Source organism: Bufo bufo, chromosome 3, assembly GCF_905171765.1.
Source record: "Bufo bufo chromosome 3, aBufBuf1.1, whole genome shotgun sequence".
Lineage (NCBI taxonomy): Eukaryota > Metazoa > Chordata > Amphibia > Anura > Bufonidae > Bufo > Bufo bufo.
This window is the reverse complement of record NC_053391.1, coordinates 567,697,631-567,713,686: the sequence shown is the minus strand read 5'-3', so window position 1 is coordinate 567,713,686 and position 16,056 is coordinate 567,697,631. Positions and strand designations below refer to the sequence as shown.

Below are 16,056 nucleotides of genomic sequence, written 5' to 3'. Positions count from 1 at the left end.
ACCAATGTTGTATGGTTTACCTAGTCGAAATCCCTCCCAAAATCAATATTTGTGTCTTTTTGTCTGTCTGCAGTCTTTGAAAATCCTGGGAGAAAAAGTTTCAGAAATCAGTTTAACCAGGGAAAATGTATCTGAAATACTCCGTATCTTCCTGGAGGCATATGGTGGTGACATTGAGGTCTGTGATAGCCTCCGCACTCATCCTTTTCAGGCACATCCACCACACATCAAAGCTGCTGTGCTTGCTTTTCTTATTAATGAACTCAATGCCAGTACTCTGATTATCAGGTGAGGTTTTGTTTCTTGAACTGACCAGTTTTTATATTTTATAAAATTTTAGCACTAAATTATGTGGGTCATTTATTAAACAGAAGTACACCTATATATTAGCGGTACTTCGGGCACAGATTGCGGAGTTAAGGTCCTTTGCGCTGCAATCTGCGACTTTTCCCTGTTCACACCAGGTCTAAAAAAGTGGCGGGGAAGGGGACAGGCCATTTTCTATGGTTTAGGCGTAGAAAATGGTCTAAATGTAAGAGAGCAAAAAATGTAGAGGCCGATGCGTCTAAAACACCGGTCTTAATAAATGTGCCCCCATGTTTTTAAATAAAATGTTTCTTCTTAAATAATATCTCCTAGAATTTTATCATATTTTTTGTGTACATTTATCTTATATAAACGCCTAACATTAAATGTTTGCTTGTTTCTGCAGTGAAATTGATAAAACTCTGGAGAACATGTCTAATTATAGAAAGAACAAGTGGATAATTGAGGGCAAAATTCGCAGGTAACACCACCAAAGCTGCTGCAATGACACGTCAAAAGGTTTTGTGAAAGGACGTTAAAGTGCATTAACTCAACTAGATTTATCGAGTACCTGTCACATTGAAAATGCAATGCATTTTGCAGGCGGTATGTTATAGAGCAGGAGGAGCGGAGTAGATTTAGAACATAACTTTGATAGAAAAGTTTCACTGTAACTTGCATTTTATTCATTATGTAAATCTGGGCTCACTCTGAGCTAAATAGTCATGTGGGCGGTCGTAATCAGTGATTGACATTCTTTCCATATCCGTCATTCACTGACTGACACCGCCTACGTGACTCACTGAGCAGAGATTTCAATGAATAAAAAATAATTTTGTGGAAAAAGTTCCAGTACAACTTGTATCAATCTGCCCTATAACATGCTGGCTGCAGATTGCATTTCATTTTCAATGACAGGTTTACTTTAAGGAATACATAAACCAGCAGGTTCATTTACTTGAAAGACAAAACATTTTATGTTCTCTGATACCATATGTAATAGTCTTTTTGACCTCTCATCATCGTTACCACTTGACCAGTCAGTCTCACCCAGTATTATACGTGACAGAAAGAAAGGCAGATTTACTGTGCAGAACCATGTTGTTGTTTTTTTTTTTTTTTTTTGTAGATTTCATAAAAAAATGAATTTAACCTTTTAACGACCATGGCAGGCAGTGCGGGTCCTCAGTCTGCAGTAGAGGAGGGTTAAAGTCTGCTGGAGCTCTTCTGCTATAAGAACCAGTTATGTCACCAACAGCTGTGGGGCTGGAGAAAGCGCCAGTTCTGGCTTTTAATCCTTTACCTGTAACAGTTAAACAGTTATATATATATACTCCAAAAATCACCCCCAAAAAAATCTCCCGCATAAAACAAGGCCATGTTAGTGAACAACCTACAGCCACGTTAGTGAACAACTAAAAAAGTTATGTCTGCTGAAGTGTGGAAAGGCAAAAACAAAAAAATGTTGCCAGTCATTAAAGGGAATATCTCACCTCACTGATGGCAGCCTAAAGTAGTGACAGACGCACAGAAATCCGGGGTCTTTAACTTATCTGGTAAAGTAATATTAATATCCCACAGGTTGAAGTTTGCATTAGGAAAGAAGATGGGACAGCAAGACCTCCAAATTAACAGTGCAGAAGAGCATCAGACAAGAAGCAGCACCCGCAATAATGAGGAAAATGAAGATGCTGTGGGTGACGAATCTGTTTTACTGAAACCACCTGAGGATGAAGAGGTAAATCATAACCACTGAGCTTTAAACAAGGCTTCACCATACAGCCACCTCATCTGTGTAATAAATATATATTCCGAAAAACAAGAGATTTATCAAGACTGTCTCTTTCTACTTGTCATAAATGAGGCACTTCCTCCGGCAGTCCGTGCGCCTAAACAGAGCTGCTGTAAATTTCTGGCTTCGTTTGCCCCAGAAAACTGGCGGAAATTAAGATAAACCTTTTGCGGCGGCTGGCCATGCTCCCTTCCTGCCCTTGCCACGCCCCCTTTCTGAAAAGTGGAGAGGACTGCCCTTTGCGACTTTTTAAATACGACTTCTTAAAAAAAAAAACTTGCAACTTTTTAAGCCACTTTTCTGGCCAGGGAGATGATGAATCATCTGCCACAGAACAGTCTGGCTACTTCATTACTTCATATCTTTAAGTTAAAGGGAACCTGTCACCTAGAAAATGCATACTAAACCGCCAGCAGTACCTTATTACAGCCTGTAGCATGATTATAAAGGTGTTTGTGTCTTTTCTGTGCAATGCGGCAAAAGTCTGCAAAAATAATTTTCAACGGGCCACACTATGTAAACGATAGTCTTGGAATTCAAGGGGGCAGCGGCCTGAAGTCAAGCGCGCCCCGCCACCCTTTACCTCCGCATAGTGTTTGATAGGATGCCCGATTCCGTCACTGCCGGTTGCTTGAATGTAGTCTTGCACAATACCTCATAGCGGAATGGAACAGTGCGCAGGCGCCGGTATTGCAGGGACACAACGCACGCGCAAGACTACATTCAAGCGTCCAGTAGTGAAGGAAATCCTATCAATCAAATGCTAAGGGGAGGTAAAGGGGGCAGGGGGCGTGCTAGACTTCAGGCAAGAAGGCCACTGGTCCCTTGACTTCAAGACTATCGTTTACATAGCGTGACCAGTTTAATAAAAGTCTGTGTTTTAGACTTTTACTGCATTGCACAGAAAAGACACAGACACCTTTTATAATCCATAAGGTGGTTTAATATGCATTTTCTAGGTGACAGGTTCCCTTTAAAGAGGAACTGTAGCCTCTCCTGACGCATGTGTTTCAGCAGCTACATGCGCACCTCTTGTCAAAACCGTTCTGGAGCATCTATTCGTATGGTTCTATGTTGTGACATTATTCCTTTTGGAAGTTATGAGTGAATTTCTATCAGTTTACAGTGATGGTCCAGCTGGGTGTTAACCAGTTGGGGGTGTGTCCCTGCACAGTCTGGCATTATCCAGTCAGTGCTTTCAGTGGCAGACTGTGCAGGGAAACACCCCAGACTGGTAATACTCAGCTGGACCTTCATTGCAAACTGCTAGCAATTCATTTTTAACTTCTACAGGGAATAATAAATGAATGGTACAGCATATATCAAGGAGCTCCAGAAATGTTATTACAGGGGGAGTGCAAATAGTTGTTAAATGTCAGGAGAGGTTGTCAGGTTAAAGGGTAAATGCACACAATTAGGATTTATGTGGAGAATCCGCACTGAAATCTGCAGGTGTTCCCAGGGAAATCCATGTTGACAATCGGTATCAATTGTTGTGCATTTGCATGTGGATTTTTGTGCGAATGTACATTGTATGCGTGCATTATGTGGATTCTACTCTCCCCATTGAAGTGAATGGAGAAAATACGCATGAAATTCGGTCATGAAAAATAACATAAATTGACATGCTGTGGATTAAAAAAATCAGCATTTTGTACATGAGAATTTCAAATTCTCATAGAATACAATGTTCATGATCTATGCAGGAAATCGTGATCGTGTGCATTAAGCCGAATAGATTTCAGTTAAATAGTCACCTCTACGTATTTGTTAGATTGAAACGTTTTCGAACAATCGCATATAATTAACCTGTGTAGACGAAGATTCATTTTCACAAGTAATGAAATGTTGAGCAGAAACAGAAGTGATATTCGGTTTTCATGTTTTTCTGTTGCAGGGAGAAGTTTCCTCTAATGTGAATACTTTGGATCTCGAAAGACAGATAGAAAAGCTCACTAAGGTATCACTCACTTGTGCAAAGTATATAAACATAAATCCCTGCAATAAACTTTTAATAAATGAATCTCTTATTAATGGCAATAGCTTGCATACTATACAAGATTAAAATTTTCAGCTGTGCATTTTAAAGCATGGTCACAGTAGTGTGCCATTTAAAGGGAACCTGTCAGCATATTCCTGCTACAAGAAAATACACGCTCCCTCGTCACAAAATACATTTTATTCTGAAAGGCTCTGACTTTTTAGAGAGAACTTAGTTTTAAAAAGAAGCGGGACCTGTGCACTGGGCAGCTCTGCTTGGGCTTATCTTTGCCCTTCTCTGCTTGATGGACAGTTCCCAAGCACAAATTGACCTTTCTGTCAAGCCAAGATGGCCAGGGGGAAGCCAGAGGAGACGCGTCCAGCAGGAGTCAGAGCGGGGCCCTGTCAGAATGTCTCCTTGTGTGTTGTATAAGCTTACAGTTAAAACTGAGAATCATATAAAGAAATATTCTCTTTGTGTCCGAGGTGCTCAGCCATGTCCCCCTCCTCACTGCCATGTGGTTGATTGTAAGACAGGTGGCTGGAGCAGGAGCCTAATCTGTGCCTCATCTGAAAAGTGAAGACATCAGCAGGATAAATAAACCCATGTGTTCTCTGCTGGATTTCTACAAAAAATATCTGGCAGAACACACTGGGAGCAAGTGTCTCATGTTTACGTGTTGTACGCTGAATTTATTTCTCACTGTTTTCTGTTTGGTTTACAGCGTCAAACGTTTCTGAGAAAGAAAATCATTAGCTGTTCTCAGAGGCTTCGATGTATGTCCCTGGGTCAGGATCGGTACCGCAGATTCTATTGGTTGCTTCCACACATAGGCGGCATCTTTGTAGAGGGAATGACAGACAGTTCTGGTGAGTAAATATAGAAGCAGATCCATCTCACCTCTTGTTAGTGCATGGGTCTTGACACCAGTAGATAGAAAAAAATGTGGTTTGGAACTAGTATGTCATGCTAAAATATTACTTCTTTATAATATGCGTTAAAAGAGCAGAAAACATGGCGTGAACTTGGTCCAGGCAATCGCTCCCAAATAGAATGTTTCAGAGCCAACTAATCCAGTCCTTACTCGCAATGGAGGTGAATATGCCACTGCACGTGTCCTACAAAGTCTTACCCCCACACCCAAAGGGGATGCGTCCAACATATAAAATACAGAAACAAAAATATCTGAAAATCAGCAAATATACAAACAGGATATATAGCATGTGGCTAATAAATACATATATCTAAAGCTATAAATAAGAAAAATCAACGTAAAACAAGATCACTCCTGTGGTTCAGACCATAGGGATAGATAGTATCCTCATGGTCTGAACCAATAGCAGGCCACGATGGGAACGAGCCTCCCTAGCGTCACCAGCGATGCCAGCGGGGTAAGTATAACTAGTATGAGGTACCCGGGCATTTTAGGGGTTGGATAACCCCTTTTAAAGTGGTCGTCCAAGACTGATAAAAAAAAAAAATGTGAAGGGGGCTGGACACGGTAAAAAAAAAAAAAAAAAAAGGAAAAAACCCGCTCGCCATGTCAGTGTCCTGGGTCCAGTGCTGCAGCTCCTATTCTCTTCATACCGGAAGTCTAACGTTCCCTAAATACATGTGACAGCTGGCCTCGGTGGTTTCATGTATATGTCACCGCTGAGGCCATAGATTGACAAGCCGTTTTATTTTTATTTTTACACCACATCCAGCCCCCATGCAAATTCTTTTAGTAGTCCTAGATAATCTCTTTTTAAAAGGGTTTGTCTAGGATAATTAAAAATCTCAGACGATCCCTACAAAGTTTTACTAAAAAAAAAACAAAAAAAAAACCATAATATAGTCACAGCTAGCTTCTTTGTCGTTCTGTGCAGCACTCCTTCGGTATGATGCTTGTTTTTAAACAGCAGTGGAGATGTACTTGGACGTGGCATGTAATCGCTGTCCTCAGCAGTCTACGGTTGAGGACCGTGATTGACTGCAGCATTGAGGTGACAGAACCAGACACGTCGCGGTAGTAGTTGACATACCTGGATTCAGCACCTCACTGCTACAGCCAACCATTGTCTTCAGCTGCATAATAATGTAAACTGTAACACCAGTTTCTCTTCCAGGTAAAACTTCCGACACTGCACTACCCGAACTGTCAGAATTTTCTGGGGTGAAGAATGAAGAGGAAGAAGGGACAGAAGATAAATATTACTCTTCACTCAATCGCTCACGAGGTCGACCAAGGAAGTCAGAGCATTGTAAATACTGTCAGTGTCCTGGGTCTCAGCAAGCTCCACCAAATGGCCTTTTGCCGACAAATACGCATCCTTCTGAAAGCCACCAAGGAATAAGCCAGACAACAGTGCTGTCATGGCTGACACAGTGTCAAACTTCTATTATGAACAGTGCGGTGTTGACACCTGAGAATAGTCCTCCTCACACTGAAGGAACGTCTACATTTGACATTGGGCCCTGTCCGGGTGCTACCGACACAGATGAGAAGGATAACCGGTTGTTCAACTCGCTCCTTAGGACTCCTTGCACTGAAAATTCCCAAAATCTCAACTCGCAGTCAAACACTCTCCTTTCCCCATCCTCTCTCACTGCAACTACACAGCCAATACAGGTAATTTTACTATGTAGGTTCATTTTTTATTTTTAAATGTGCTAAGTTGTATATTATTTCAATAGTAGCGCCATCATCTACCGTTCATAATGCAGCAGAATATATGTAAACCATGTAGATAACAAACTTTAGGAATGATGCTCTTCAATGTATGAGCTTATAATATATAAGGGCAGTTTCAGGCGAGCGTTTCCACTGCGGCAAACACGCTCCATGTGAGAGCATGATTTCCTGGCCTGGTCACTTCTCTTGTGACAGAACCGCATGGCATTATAATGAGTTATAATGCTGTGTGTCTCTGCCTGACCTCCACTCTAACTGTAAAATGGAGTATGTTTCATGCAGTGAACACACTCATCTGAAATTGATCCTAAGGCCTTTTTCAGATGAGTAGGTCCAGTGCGTAAAACACACTTCAGTGTGAGTGTGATCTCCAGTTATGGACACTGCTCTTTCTCGTGCATGGCATTGGGGGACACAGCACCATGGGTATATGTCCAACTACCACTAGACATAAAAAGTGTTGGCTCCTCCCCGTTGGACTATACCCTCTCTACAGGCACTAGGTTAATCAGTCTTGTTCTAGTGTCCGTAGGAGGCAGACCTGACCTGCCCTTTTTGCGCAGGTCATCCTGCTACTTTTTTATTTTATTTTTTCTTCAATCATTTTTTATTTTTCCTTCTCTGCAGGTTTCGGCCTGCTGCAGGGGTGGCTCCATCGTGTTCCACTTTAGTTGCCCCCCTGCTGGCGCTTACTCAGGTACCTGGCAGCCACCCAGTCCCCAAATCTGCTTCCGCAGTGGAATTCCGGCAGTCCCACGGTTCCCGTGTTGAGTCCGCCGAGGGGGGTGGTTATTGCTGCGCCTGAAGATGTCTGAGGGTGAGTATGTTCCCTTAGATTAGGGTCTTCCATCCTCCTCCCCAGGCCTGGGTGCGTTCTTCCCCTCTCCTCCCTTCCCGGATACCTGCTTCTCTTAGCTGTACCCTGGCCCCAGAAGCCCCCTGGCCTTCTGTTTTTTTTTCTCTCTCTGGAGGTCGCTTCTCCAGTTCTCTCCCCCACCTGGCCCCCGTTTGTCGCGGCAGCTCCGGAGCTCTTCCGCGATCGCGGCCGTCCTTCCCCGGCCGCGCTCCACTAATTGAGGACCCTGCTTTTTGGGCCTACTAGGCCGCAACCCCCCGCCCACTCCTGAGCTTCCCGGGCTTGCTCTGTCTCCTCCCCTCCGTGGGGGGAGCCTGGGAGGGGCCTCTCCTGCCTGTAGAATCCAGCTCCTGCGCGGGTTCCCTGCTCTGTCTCAGAGGGGCGGTTCTTCCTCCGGCTGCCGGCTCCTTCTCTCACCGGGTCGCCATCTTGCTGCTCTCCTGCATGGGGCGCGCTGTACAGCTCCTGGGGTCTGGTAGGCAGCTTCTGGCTGATTTGCTTATGCAGGCTCCTCCCCCCCCCCCCCCCCCCCCCTTCTCTCAATTGTCTCATTCTCCTGCAGCCCTGACCACCTGATCTATAGCTGCTGCAGCACCTCTTGGGAACGTGGCATCCGGGGCTAGATAGGACAGCCCTGCTGCTCTATGAGGGCCTCCTCTCCCAGCCTCCCTATCGGATCGTCACGTATTTCACGTGCGTCCGTTGTCTACGGAGGTTTCCATGTGGTCAGCTTGTCTCCCTCACACCCTTTTGTGTAGGTTTCCCCTGAATGGGCTCCCTCCCTGTCGTTGCCTGACTCTCCCACTTGCGGTCTCCCTTCCCCCAGGGTCCTCCCTGCTGATGGGGCGCGCTCACGCTCAGTTACAGGGTCACGCAAGCAGTAGCCCACAGACCAACCTCGGGTGGTCTCAATTAGCTCCACCCCTCCTCGGCATCCTCGGGTCGTCCCCAGGACAGGCCTGAGGCTGGTGACGAAGCCTTCTCTCTCAGTTGCCTCTGGGGACACCTCTGCACCCATTCCCTCGGAACAGAGCATCAGGCGGTCTTCCACCATACAGAATCCCTCTGTGAGGTCAAGACAAACGTGCACGGAGGAACCTACCCTACCCAGGTTTGGTGCCCCTCTAGTGGACTTTCGGATGGCACTCTCCTGCCTGTACAGGTAATTACCGCACAGGTAAGGCAGCCGTCACCGTGCTTAGCAACTAGGACACCTACGTGGTGTCTCTGGTACGTACGCCATCGTAGGCTGTGCACGACAGACCTTCCTGGTTCCCCTATACCAGGGGCTATGTTCTAAGCAAGCTGATACAGGCAAACGCCTCTTGTAGGGTTGGTAACCCTTCCCCTTGTTGGGGTACGTAGCTTGGTGAGCACCGGCCGCTGCAGTAGTTTTCGGCCATCACTGGATGTCCTCCGCCACACGGAATCCTTCTGGGGTCAGCGACATTATCCTCGCTGGACGTCCTTCCTGATGAGTCAGGGACAGAACCACTGAGCGCCACTCACCTGCCTGGTAGGTGAATTTTCTGCTGATTGCTCTGGCATCGGACAGGGTTCCGTAGTTCCTTCTGGGTCCGGGTGTTCCCTTATATTCTCTGCTTAGTTGTACTATATGACAGAGGGCAGTTTCCTTGGACCTTGCTATTGTCTGCGCCTGTCTGGTACTTTCTCCCCCTGGAAGTCTTCTGTGTGTCGGTCGCAGCTGGTTTCTACATTTCGTGTAGTCACACCCAGCGACTTCGCCATTCCTTATGCATATGGGTGCCTGTCGATTTAGTGGTACAACCCAAGCCGCTGTACTTGCCCTCTCCGGGACAATGTATACTGATTGCTAGCCACTATTCTTGGAATGGCTAGTTGTCCATGACCAATTCCTTCCCATATGGTGGTTCTTTTCATTTTTTCTTGGATATTCTGGCTTTCTCGCCCAGTTTCCTTGGGGGACACAGAAGACCTTGGGTATAGCTCATCTCCATAGGAGGCGTGACACTAAGTGAAGACTGTTAAGCCCCTCCTCCACAGCTATACCCTCAGCCTGGAGAGAGAGACTGCCAGTTTTTTGCTTAGTGTCCAAGGAGGCAAGACACTCCCTGCTCTGCAGGGCTGGTTTCTCCTTGTTTCAATTTTAGATTTTTACTTTTTTCTTTTTGTTCCAGATCATCAGGGATAACAGAGTCGCACTAGACCTCTCTGTTCTCCCGGGGTTGAGCTGCGCCAGTGCCGGTCACCCGCACTGCTGCCTCCCCCACAGAAGACAAGGTGGATCAGGGCAGCCCAGCTCCCCTACATCCCGCCAGCGCAAGGGTCGCCCGCACGCCAAGTCCCTCTTCCAGCGTCCTGCCACTACGGTGCCAGTAGCTGAAGGGGCGACCCTGCTGGAATGGACCGAGGGTGAAGACGGCTGTAGTAAGAGAGAGGCTTCTCCAGCCCTACGTCCGCCACCCCCCCACCCTGGTCTCCTGCGTGCCTGACCCCCATACTGGGCCTCTAGTCCCTTGCTGGATCTATGCTGGCCCCTGGGGTGCCGCAGAGCGGCAATCTCCTTCTGCCCCCTGCCTGGCCCCCATAGACATGCAGCCAGTGGCTGTCTCCACAGCCAGCTACAGAAGCGGCAACATAGTTTATTTCTCTGGGTCCCCCCCCCCCCCCCCCCCATCTCCTACCGGAGTGTTGCTCAAGGCCTGAGGCTCCTGACGGCTGTAGAGTAAGGCCTCGCCTCCGGCCGACATTGGTATCCCGGTGCTGCCGGGCGCCGCAAAAATCTTAGCCCAGGCTCCGCGACCTGCTAGGCCGCCATTCCGGGTCCCTGACTCTTCCGGCCGGCGGGGTGGGCTCCCGCGGCCGGCAAGCCGCCATTCGAGCCCCTGACTCTTCCGGCCGGCGTGGTGGGCTCCCGCGGCCGGCAAGCCGCCATTCGAGCCCCTGACTCTTCCGGCCGGCGGGGTGGGCTCCCGCGGCCGGCTTTGGGCTTGACTTCTATGCAGCAGGCCCCGGCCGACCGTTGGTGCCGGTCGGTGGGGCTCCGCAAATTTTGGCCCAGGCTTCGCGGCCTGCTGGGCCGCAATTCCGACCGGCCCGCGGGGTGGGCACCCGCGGCCGGTTTTGATGCGTCCCTCCCCTCAGGTCCCGGCGGTACATACCGGGCGCCGCAAATTTAGACCCCGGCTTCACGGCCTACTAGGCCGCAAAATTCCGGCCTCTGGTGGAGGGGGCAGGAACTTCTCCAGGCGCGAATTCTTCCCGCCGGGGGGTTCCTCCGCCCCCAGGGGATCGCAGCGCCGCCCTCCAGGCCGGATCCATGTTAACCCTTTGGGTACAGGCCGGCTCCCAATGGGCCTGTATGGCTGGCCCCACTTTTCCTGACTATCTGTGCCCCTATAGGTGGCCCCCCTTTAGCCTCAGAGAAGCTGTGTTTTTAATGAAAAAAAAAAAAAAAAAAAAAAGAAAAGAAATAATAACAGATTTCTATTGGACTGCGCAGGACGCTGCAGCCTCATCAGTAGTGCTGCATGTCTGCATGCCCTCTTTCCACAGGTGGCATAGTGTTGCGCTCCCAACCTGCGTCGGTGCTAGGGCATTTCCCCTTTTAGGTGGTTTTCCTGCCCTCTTCCAGGATATGGCGCTGGCCAAGTGCATGCGGCCCTTCCGTAGGCAGCATTCATCATATCTCCAGTTATGGTGCCTGCCATGTGCATCCCCCCCCCTCCTAGGCGGGATACTGCACTCTCCCTGGCTGCCGGCTGGCCATGTGCATGACCCCCTTTTAGGCGGAATACTGCACCTTCACCGGATACGGTGCTGGCCATGTGCATGACCCCCTTCCATAGGCGGAATGCTGCACTCTCTATGGATTTGCTGCCGGCCATGTGCGTGACCCCCTTCTCTAGGCGGAAAGCTGCACTCTCACTGGATTCACTGCCGGCCATGTGCGTGACCCCCTTCCATGGGCGGAACGCAGCGTTCTCACTGGATTCGCTGTCGGCCATGTGCGTGACCCCCTTCTCTAGGCGGAACGCTGCACTCTCACTGGGTTCACTGCCGGCCATGTGGGTGACCCCCTTCCATGGGCGGAACGCAGCGCTCTCACTGGATTCGCTCTCGGCCATGTGCGTGACCCCCTTCTTAGGCGGAACGCTACACTCTCACTGGATCTGTTGCCGATCATGTGCATGACCCCCCTTTTTAGGCGGAATACTGCACTCTCACCGGATACGGTACTGGCTATGTGCACGACCCCCTTCCATAGGCGGAACGCTGCACTCTCTCTGATGTGCTATGATGTACTTATGTACTATGTTGCTATGCTGCACTCTCACTGGTTTCGCTGCCGGCCATAGGCATGACTCAGGCAGCATACATACATCCCTCCGTCTGTGGTTGTTTTCTCGCAGGTACGTTGCTGGCCATGTGCATGTACCCCATACATGGCGGGGTGCTTGCACTCTCGCTGGATCCGCTGTCGGCCATATGCATGACCCCTCTTCCGTGGGCGGTGTACGCACTCTCGCTGGATTCGCTGCCTGCCATGGGCATGCCTTCCTTCCTTCCTCAGGTGACATACACACATTCTCACTGACTGTGTTTGTCTCTCACCAGTACGATGCTGGCCATGTGTATGACTCCCATACATGGCGGGGTGCTCGCACTCTCCCTGAATGAGATGCTGGCCATGTGCATTACCCCCCTTTTTTTCTGGGCGGCATGCTACACTCTCACCGGATACCTTGCTGGCCATGAGCATTGCCCTCTAACATGGGTGGAACGCTTGCACTCCCATTGGATACGGTGCCGTCCTTGTGCGTGGCCACCCCTCATTCCATGGGCAGAATTTGGCACGCTCATGAGATTCACAGCTGTCCTTGATGGCTGTGCTGGACTTGTACATATCCCCCTTCATTGGCAGAGTAGTTGCACTCTCGCTGAGTTCAGTGTTGGGTGTATTATTGCACACTCACTGAATGCTAGGATAACCCTGTGCATGTTCCCCTTTCACTAGGTGGACCTCCTGCGTTCCTGCTGGATTATAGGGTATGTCCTGCTTCTCTGAAGTAGGTACGGCTTTAAGCATCACTCCCCTTTGGGACCGGCCTTTGCACTCTTGCCGACTGCAGTTTGCCTGATACAATTCCCCCCTTTCGGGGCGGACTGCTTGCGTTCCATCGCATGCTATACTAGGCTTGTGCATAACTCCCTTTCAGGTTGCACTTTGCAATTCCGTACATGCTGTGGCACTCTGTGGCGAGCCCCCTTTTTCGCTGAATTAACCTTTTTGCAGTGAGCGGACGTTCTTGTGCGTTGTTTGGGCCGTGTATGCCTTCTCCTCCTGTGGTGGGTTGGCCTTCTCACTGCTTACGGGCTGCTCGTACGTATGCCTCATCTACTTCCTGCGGCATACTTTTGTTTTCTTGGGATACGATGCTTGCCGCAAACCTTGCACTCGTCTCTAAGGAGTTCATTCTGTCCACCTGACCCGGACGGGCTCTACTTGCTCTCTGCTGCACGGAGCTGTGTGGTACTCATTCATTTAGTTGGCCCTTCATCCCAGGGAGTGTTCATGGGTCCTAGATGCGTGCCCATTCGTCCTTCCGCGGTATTGCTTCCCTGCGCTAGTGGTCACATGGTCGAGAGTGCGGTTGTCTGGAGCGCCCCTCGGATTCTTCGTTGGCTCTGGCAGGACTGCGGTTCCCTTGCCTGCTGCAATTTCCTCCTCTTCGGATGTAGTGTGGTATGAGTCCTTCCTCTTGGCGCCTCTACGCTTCAGTCTGATCTGCTACCAGGTGCGGGCCGCTTTCTCGGGAAGGTCACCCAAATTCTCTTGGGTGCTCGATTACCCAGGTCCGGAGGACCTCCGCCTTGGGTTCTTCAGGGTATTCGCCTTCTGCGAGGCGGTGAACCGGGCATCTCACAGTGTAGCAGGGTTCTGCTTTTGAGCTGTCCTATGGCTTCCCTGTTGCCACTCCTCCGTTCGCTTGGAGGGTGTTACGCTGGCCTCTGTCTCGACTACCTTATCTCGCCGGCTCTGTTTGGCTCCCGCTCGGTACAGATCACTCCGATGTGGCTTCTGTCCCGCCAGACTTCAGAGGCTGTTCCTTCACTGTCCTCCCCTCTAGGGAGAGCATGGTTGTTCATGTGGATGGTTCCGGTGTTCCTTTTGGCCTCGTACTGTCTCCCTTGTTCACACTGACTGTATTAGCTGTGCCTATTTACCGAGTCTACCGCGTTCTGTCCTCCCGCTGAGTGCAGATTGCGTGGTCCATTCTAAGACAATGGTCCTGCTGTAGACTTACCTTCTCGGTAACTTGGGGAGGACTACCTTTCGGTCCAGATTGTCCTTTGATCTCCTACACCGGGACTGTAGAACATGGCTACATCAGCATGAACTTTAGCCTGTCTTGTCCTGGCATCTGGCGGATGCTGGGCGGACCCTTTGGTTCCTTTCCGTCTGTCCTTCTGCTCCCCCACTTGGGTGGATACGGGACAACGTTGCTCGGGGGCCGACGGGACCAGTTTTGTCGACTTCTGCCCGTGTTACTGGTCTGCGCCTGATCACATTTGGTTTTTAGCCCGCTTGCCAGGCGACTCCAGCGGGTTCGCTACTGTCCGCTCCTGGCTGTATTTCGGCCAGGATCTGTCGTAAGACTTATGATTTTTTTTTATCTGGGGTTCTGTGGGAAGCTGTGCATTCCCCACTCTGACTTTTTCTCTCCCCATGGTTCTGTCTTTTTTCCAGTCCGGCCTGGACCTGGGACTGGGATTCCTTTACTTGAGGTATCAAGTGTCAGCGCTGTTCTTCCTCTTCCAGCGTTCCCCGGCCCTCTGGGCCTGTCAAGACCTTCTTACTCGAAATGGCTCTTTGGTTCCTCTGTACTGTCCGTCGGTACCGCCCTGGGAACTACATACTGAGTTCTCGGCGCTCCAATCTTGTCCTTTTGGAGCCGTTACAGAAGTTCTCTCTACCCCGCCTGTCCTGTACGGTTGTGTTTCCGTATCAGTCGTGTCTCTGACGGGTGCCTGAATGGCCCCTTTTTGTTCTGAGCCTTCTGTCTTTTCCCAGGACAGGGCTGTTCTACATCCCGTTCCTTCCTTCTGAAGGTGGTGTTTGCCTTTCGCTTCAACACTTCACCGATTTGGACGTTGTTTGGGCCTTGCAGTTTTTACTTGGAGATCTCCGACTCTTGTCGACGTTCGGTCTCTTGGGTTTCCTGGAGGTCCGCGCTTAGAGTTGACGGACTCCAGGGTGGTTTTCCTCCGCTTTATCAGATTGGCTATTGCTGAGGTTACCGCACCGTGGGCAGGATTCTGCCTTTGCTGTCACCGTTTATTTCACCAGAGCGGTCGGTGCCTCCTGGGCCGGAGGCATTGGGCTTCGGCCATGCATTTGAGCAAGGCGGCCACAGGTCTTCCTTGCACGCTTTACAGAGTTCTACAGGGTGCATACTCTGGCTTCGGCGTATGCTGCCTTGGTCCGCCTGGGTCTGCAGGCGGCGGTTCCTTGATGCCTTCGGGTGCTTCGCCTTGGAGCTGTGGTCCCTCCCCTTTTGGACTGCTTTTGAACGTCCCAAGGTCTTCTGTGTCCCCCAAGGAAACTGGGCGAGAAAACGAGATTTTTGTATAACTTACCAGTAAAATCTCTTTCTCGCTCTTTCCTTGGGGGACACAGCACCCACCCATTCGTTGTTTTTCTCTACACGGTTTCCGAGTTTGTGTTACCCGTTGGGTAGTTGGCTTGTTGGTTCTTTGTTGGACTTTGCCTTTTCTCACTGGCAGTCTCTCTCTCCAGGCTGAGGGTATAGCTGTGGAGGAGGGGCTTAACAGTCTTCACTTAGTGTCACGCCTCCTATGGAGATGAGCTATACCCAAGGTCTTCTGTGTCCCCCAAGGAAAGAGCGAGAAAGAGATTTTACTGGTAAGTTATACAAAAATCTCGTTTTTGTTGTCCTCTGGTGGTTCAGTTCCTGGTTCCTTGTGAGCCCATACCGGGTACTCCTTTCTGGAGTCCCTGTCCAAGTTCATTTGACCACTCAGGTTCTGTATGATAATCGTTGATTGTTCCCCTTGTAGGTTCCAATAGCCTTGTGGCTTCCCACGTCAAGTATCTGGTATTGAGTGCTTTAGTGCTGCGGTTTGCATTTCCACATTATGGTCTCCTTCGGGAGGGTCTTCGTCCTGTTGATAGAACCTTCCTCCTTAGACTGTTGGGAGTGCTCTCCTTCTCCTCCCATGTCTCTCAGTCCAGTGTATCCCTGCTGAGATTTCCTGGGCCTGCTTCTGGTCCCCTTTTTTCCCTGATACCTCATTTGGCCAGAGTTTCTCCGGTCTTGCACTTCTCAGCGATATTTTGTTTTCAGAGACTCGTTCCTCCTCTCCTGGTTTTGGGATGCAGGTCTTATCTTTTTCTTTTTTCCTGGCCTTTACTTACTACCCCCTCCCTCCCAAGGGTTGGC

At 49.6% G+C, this 16,056-nt stretch overlaps 1 protein-coding gene across 5 annotated transcripts in view; it reads left to right on the top strand.

Annotated features, from left to right (window-relative positions):
• BAZ2A (bromodomain adjacent to zinc finger domain 2A) overlaps positions 1 to 16,056 on the top strand; it is a 100,552-nt gene that overhangs the window by 64,485 nt on the left and 20,011 nt on the right. For all 5 annotated transcript variants that reach the window (XM_040425626.1, XM_040425622.1, XM_040425621.1 and 2 more), the window contains exons 15-20: positions 74 to 288; positions 713 to 787; positions 1,888 to 2,044; positions 3,996 to 4,058; positions 4,804 to 4,948; positions 6,188 to 6,690. In XM_040425626.1, coding sequence (XP_040281560.1) covers positions 74 to 288; positions 713 to 787; positions 1,888 to 2,044; positions 3,996 to 4,058; positions 4,804 to 4,948; positions 6,188 to 6,690 — 1,158 coding nt within the window. The remainder of the gene's footprint in view (positions 1 to 73; positions 289 to 712; positions 788 to 1,887; positions 2,045 to 3,995; positions 4,059 to 4,803; positions 4,949 to 6,187; positions 6,691 to 16,056) is intronic.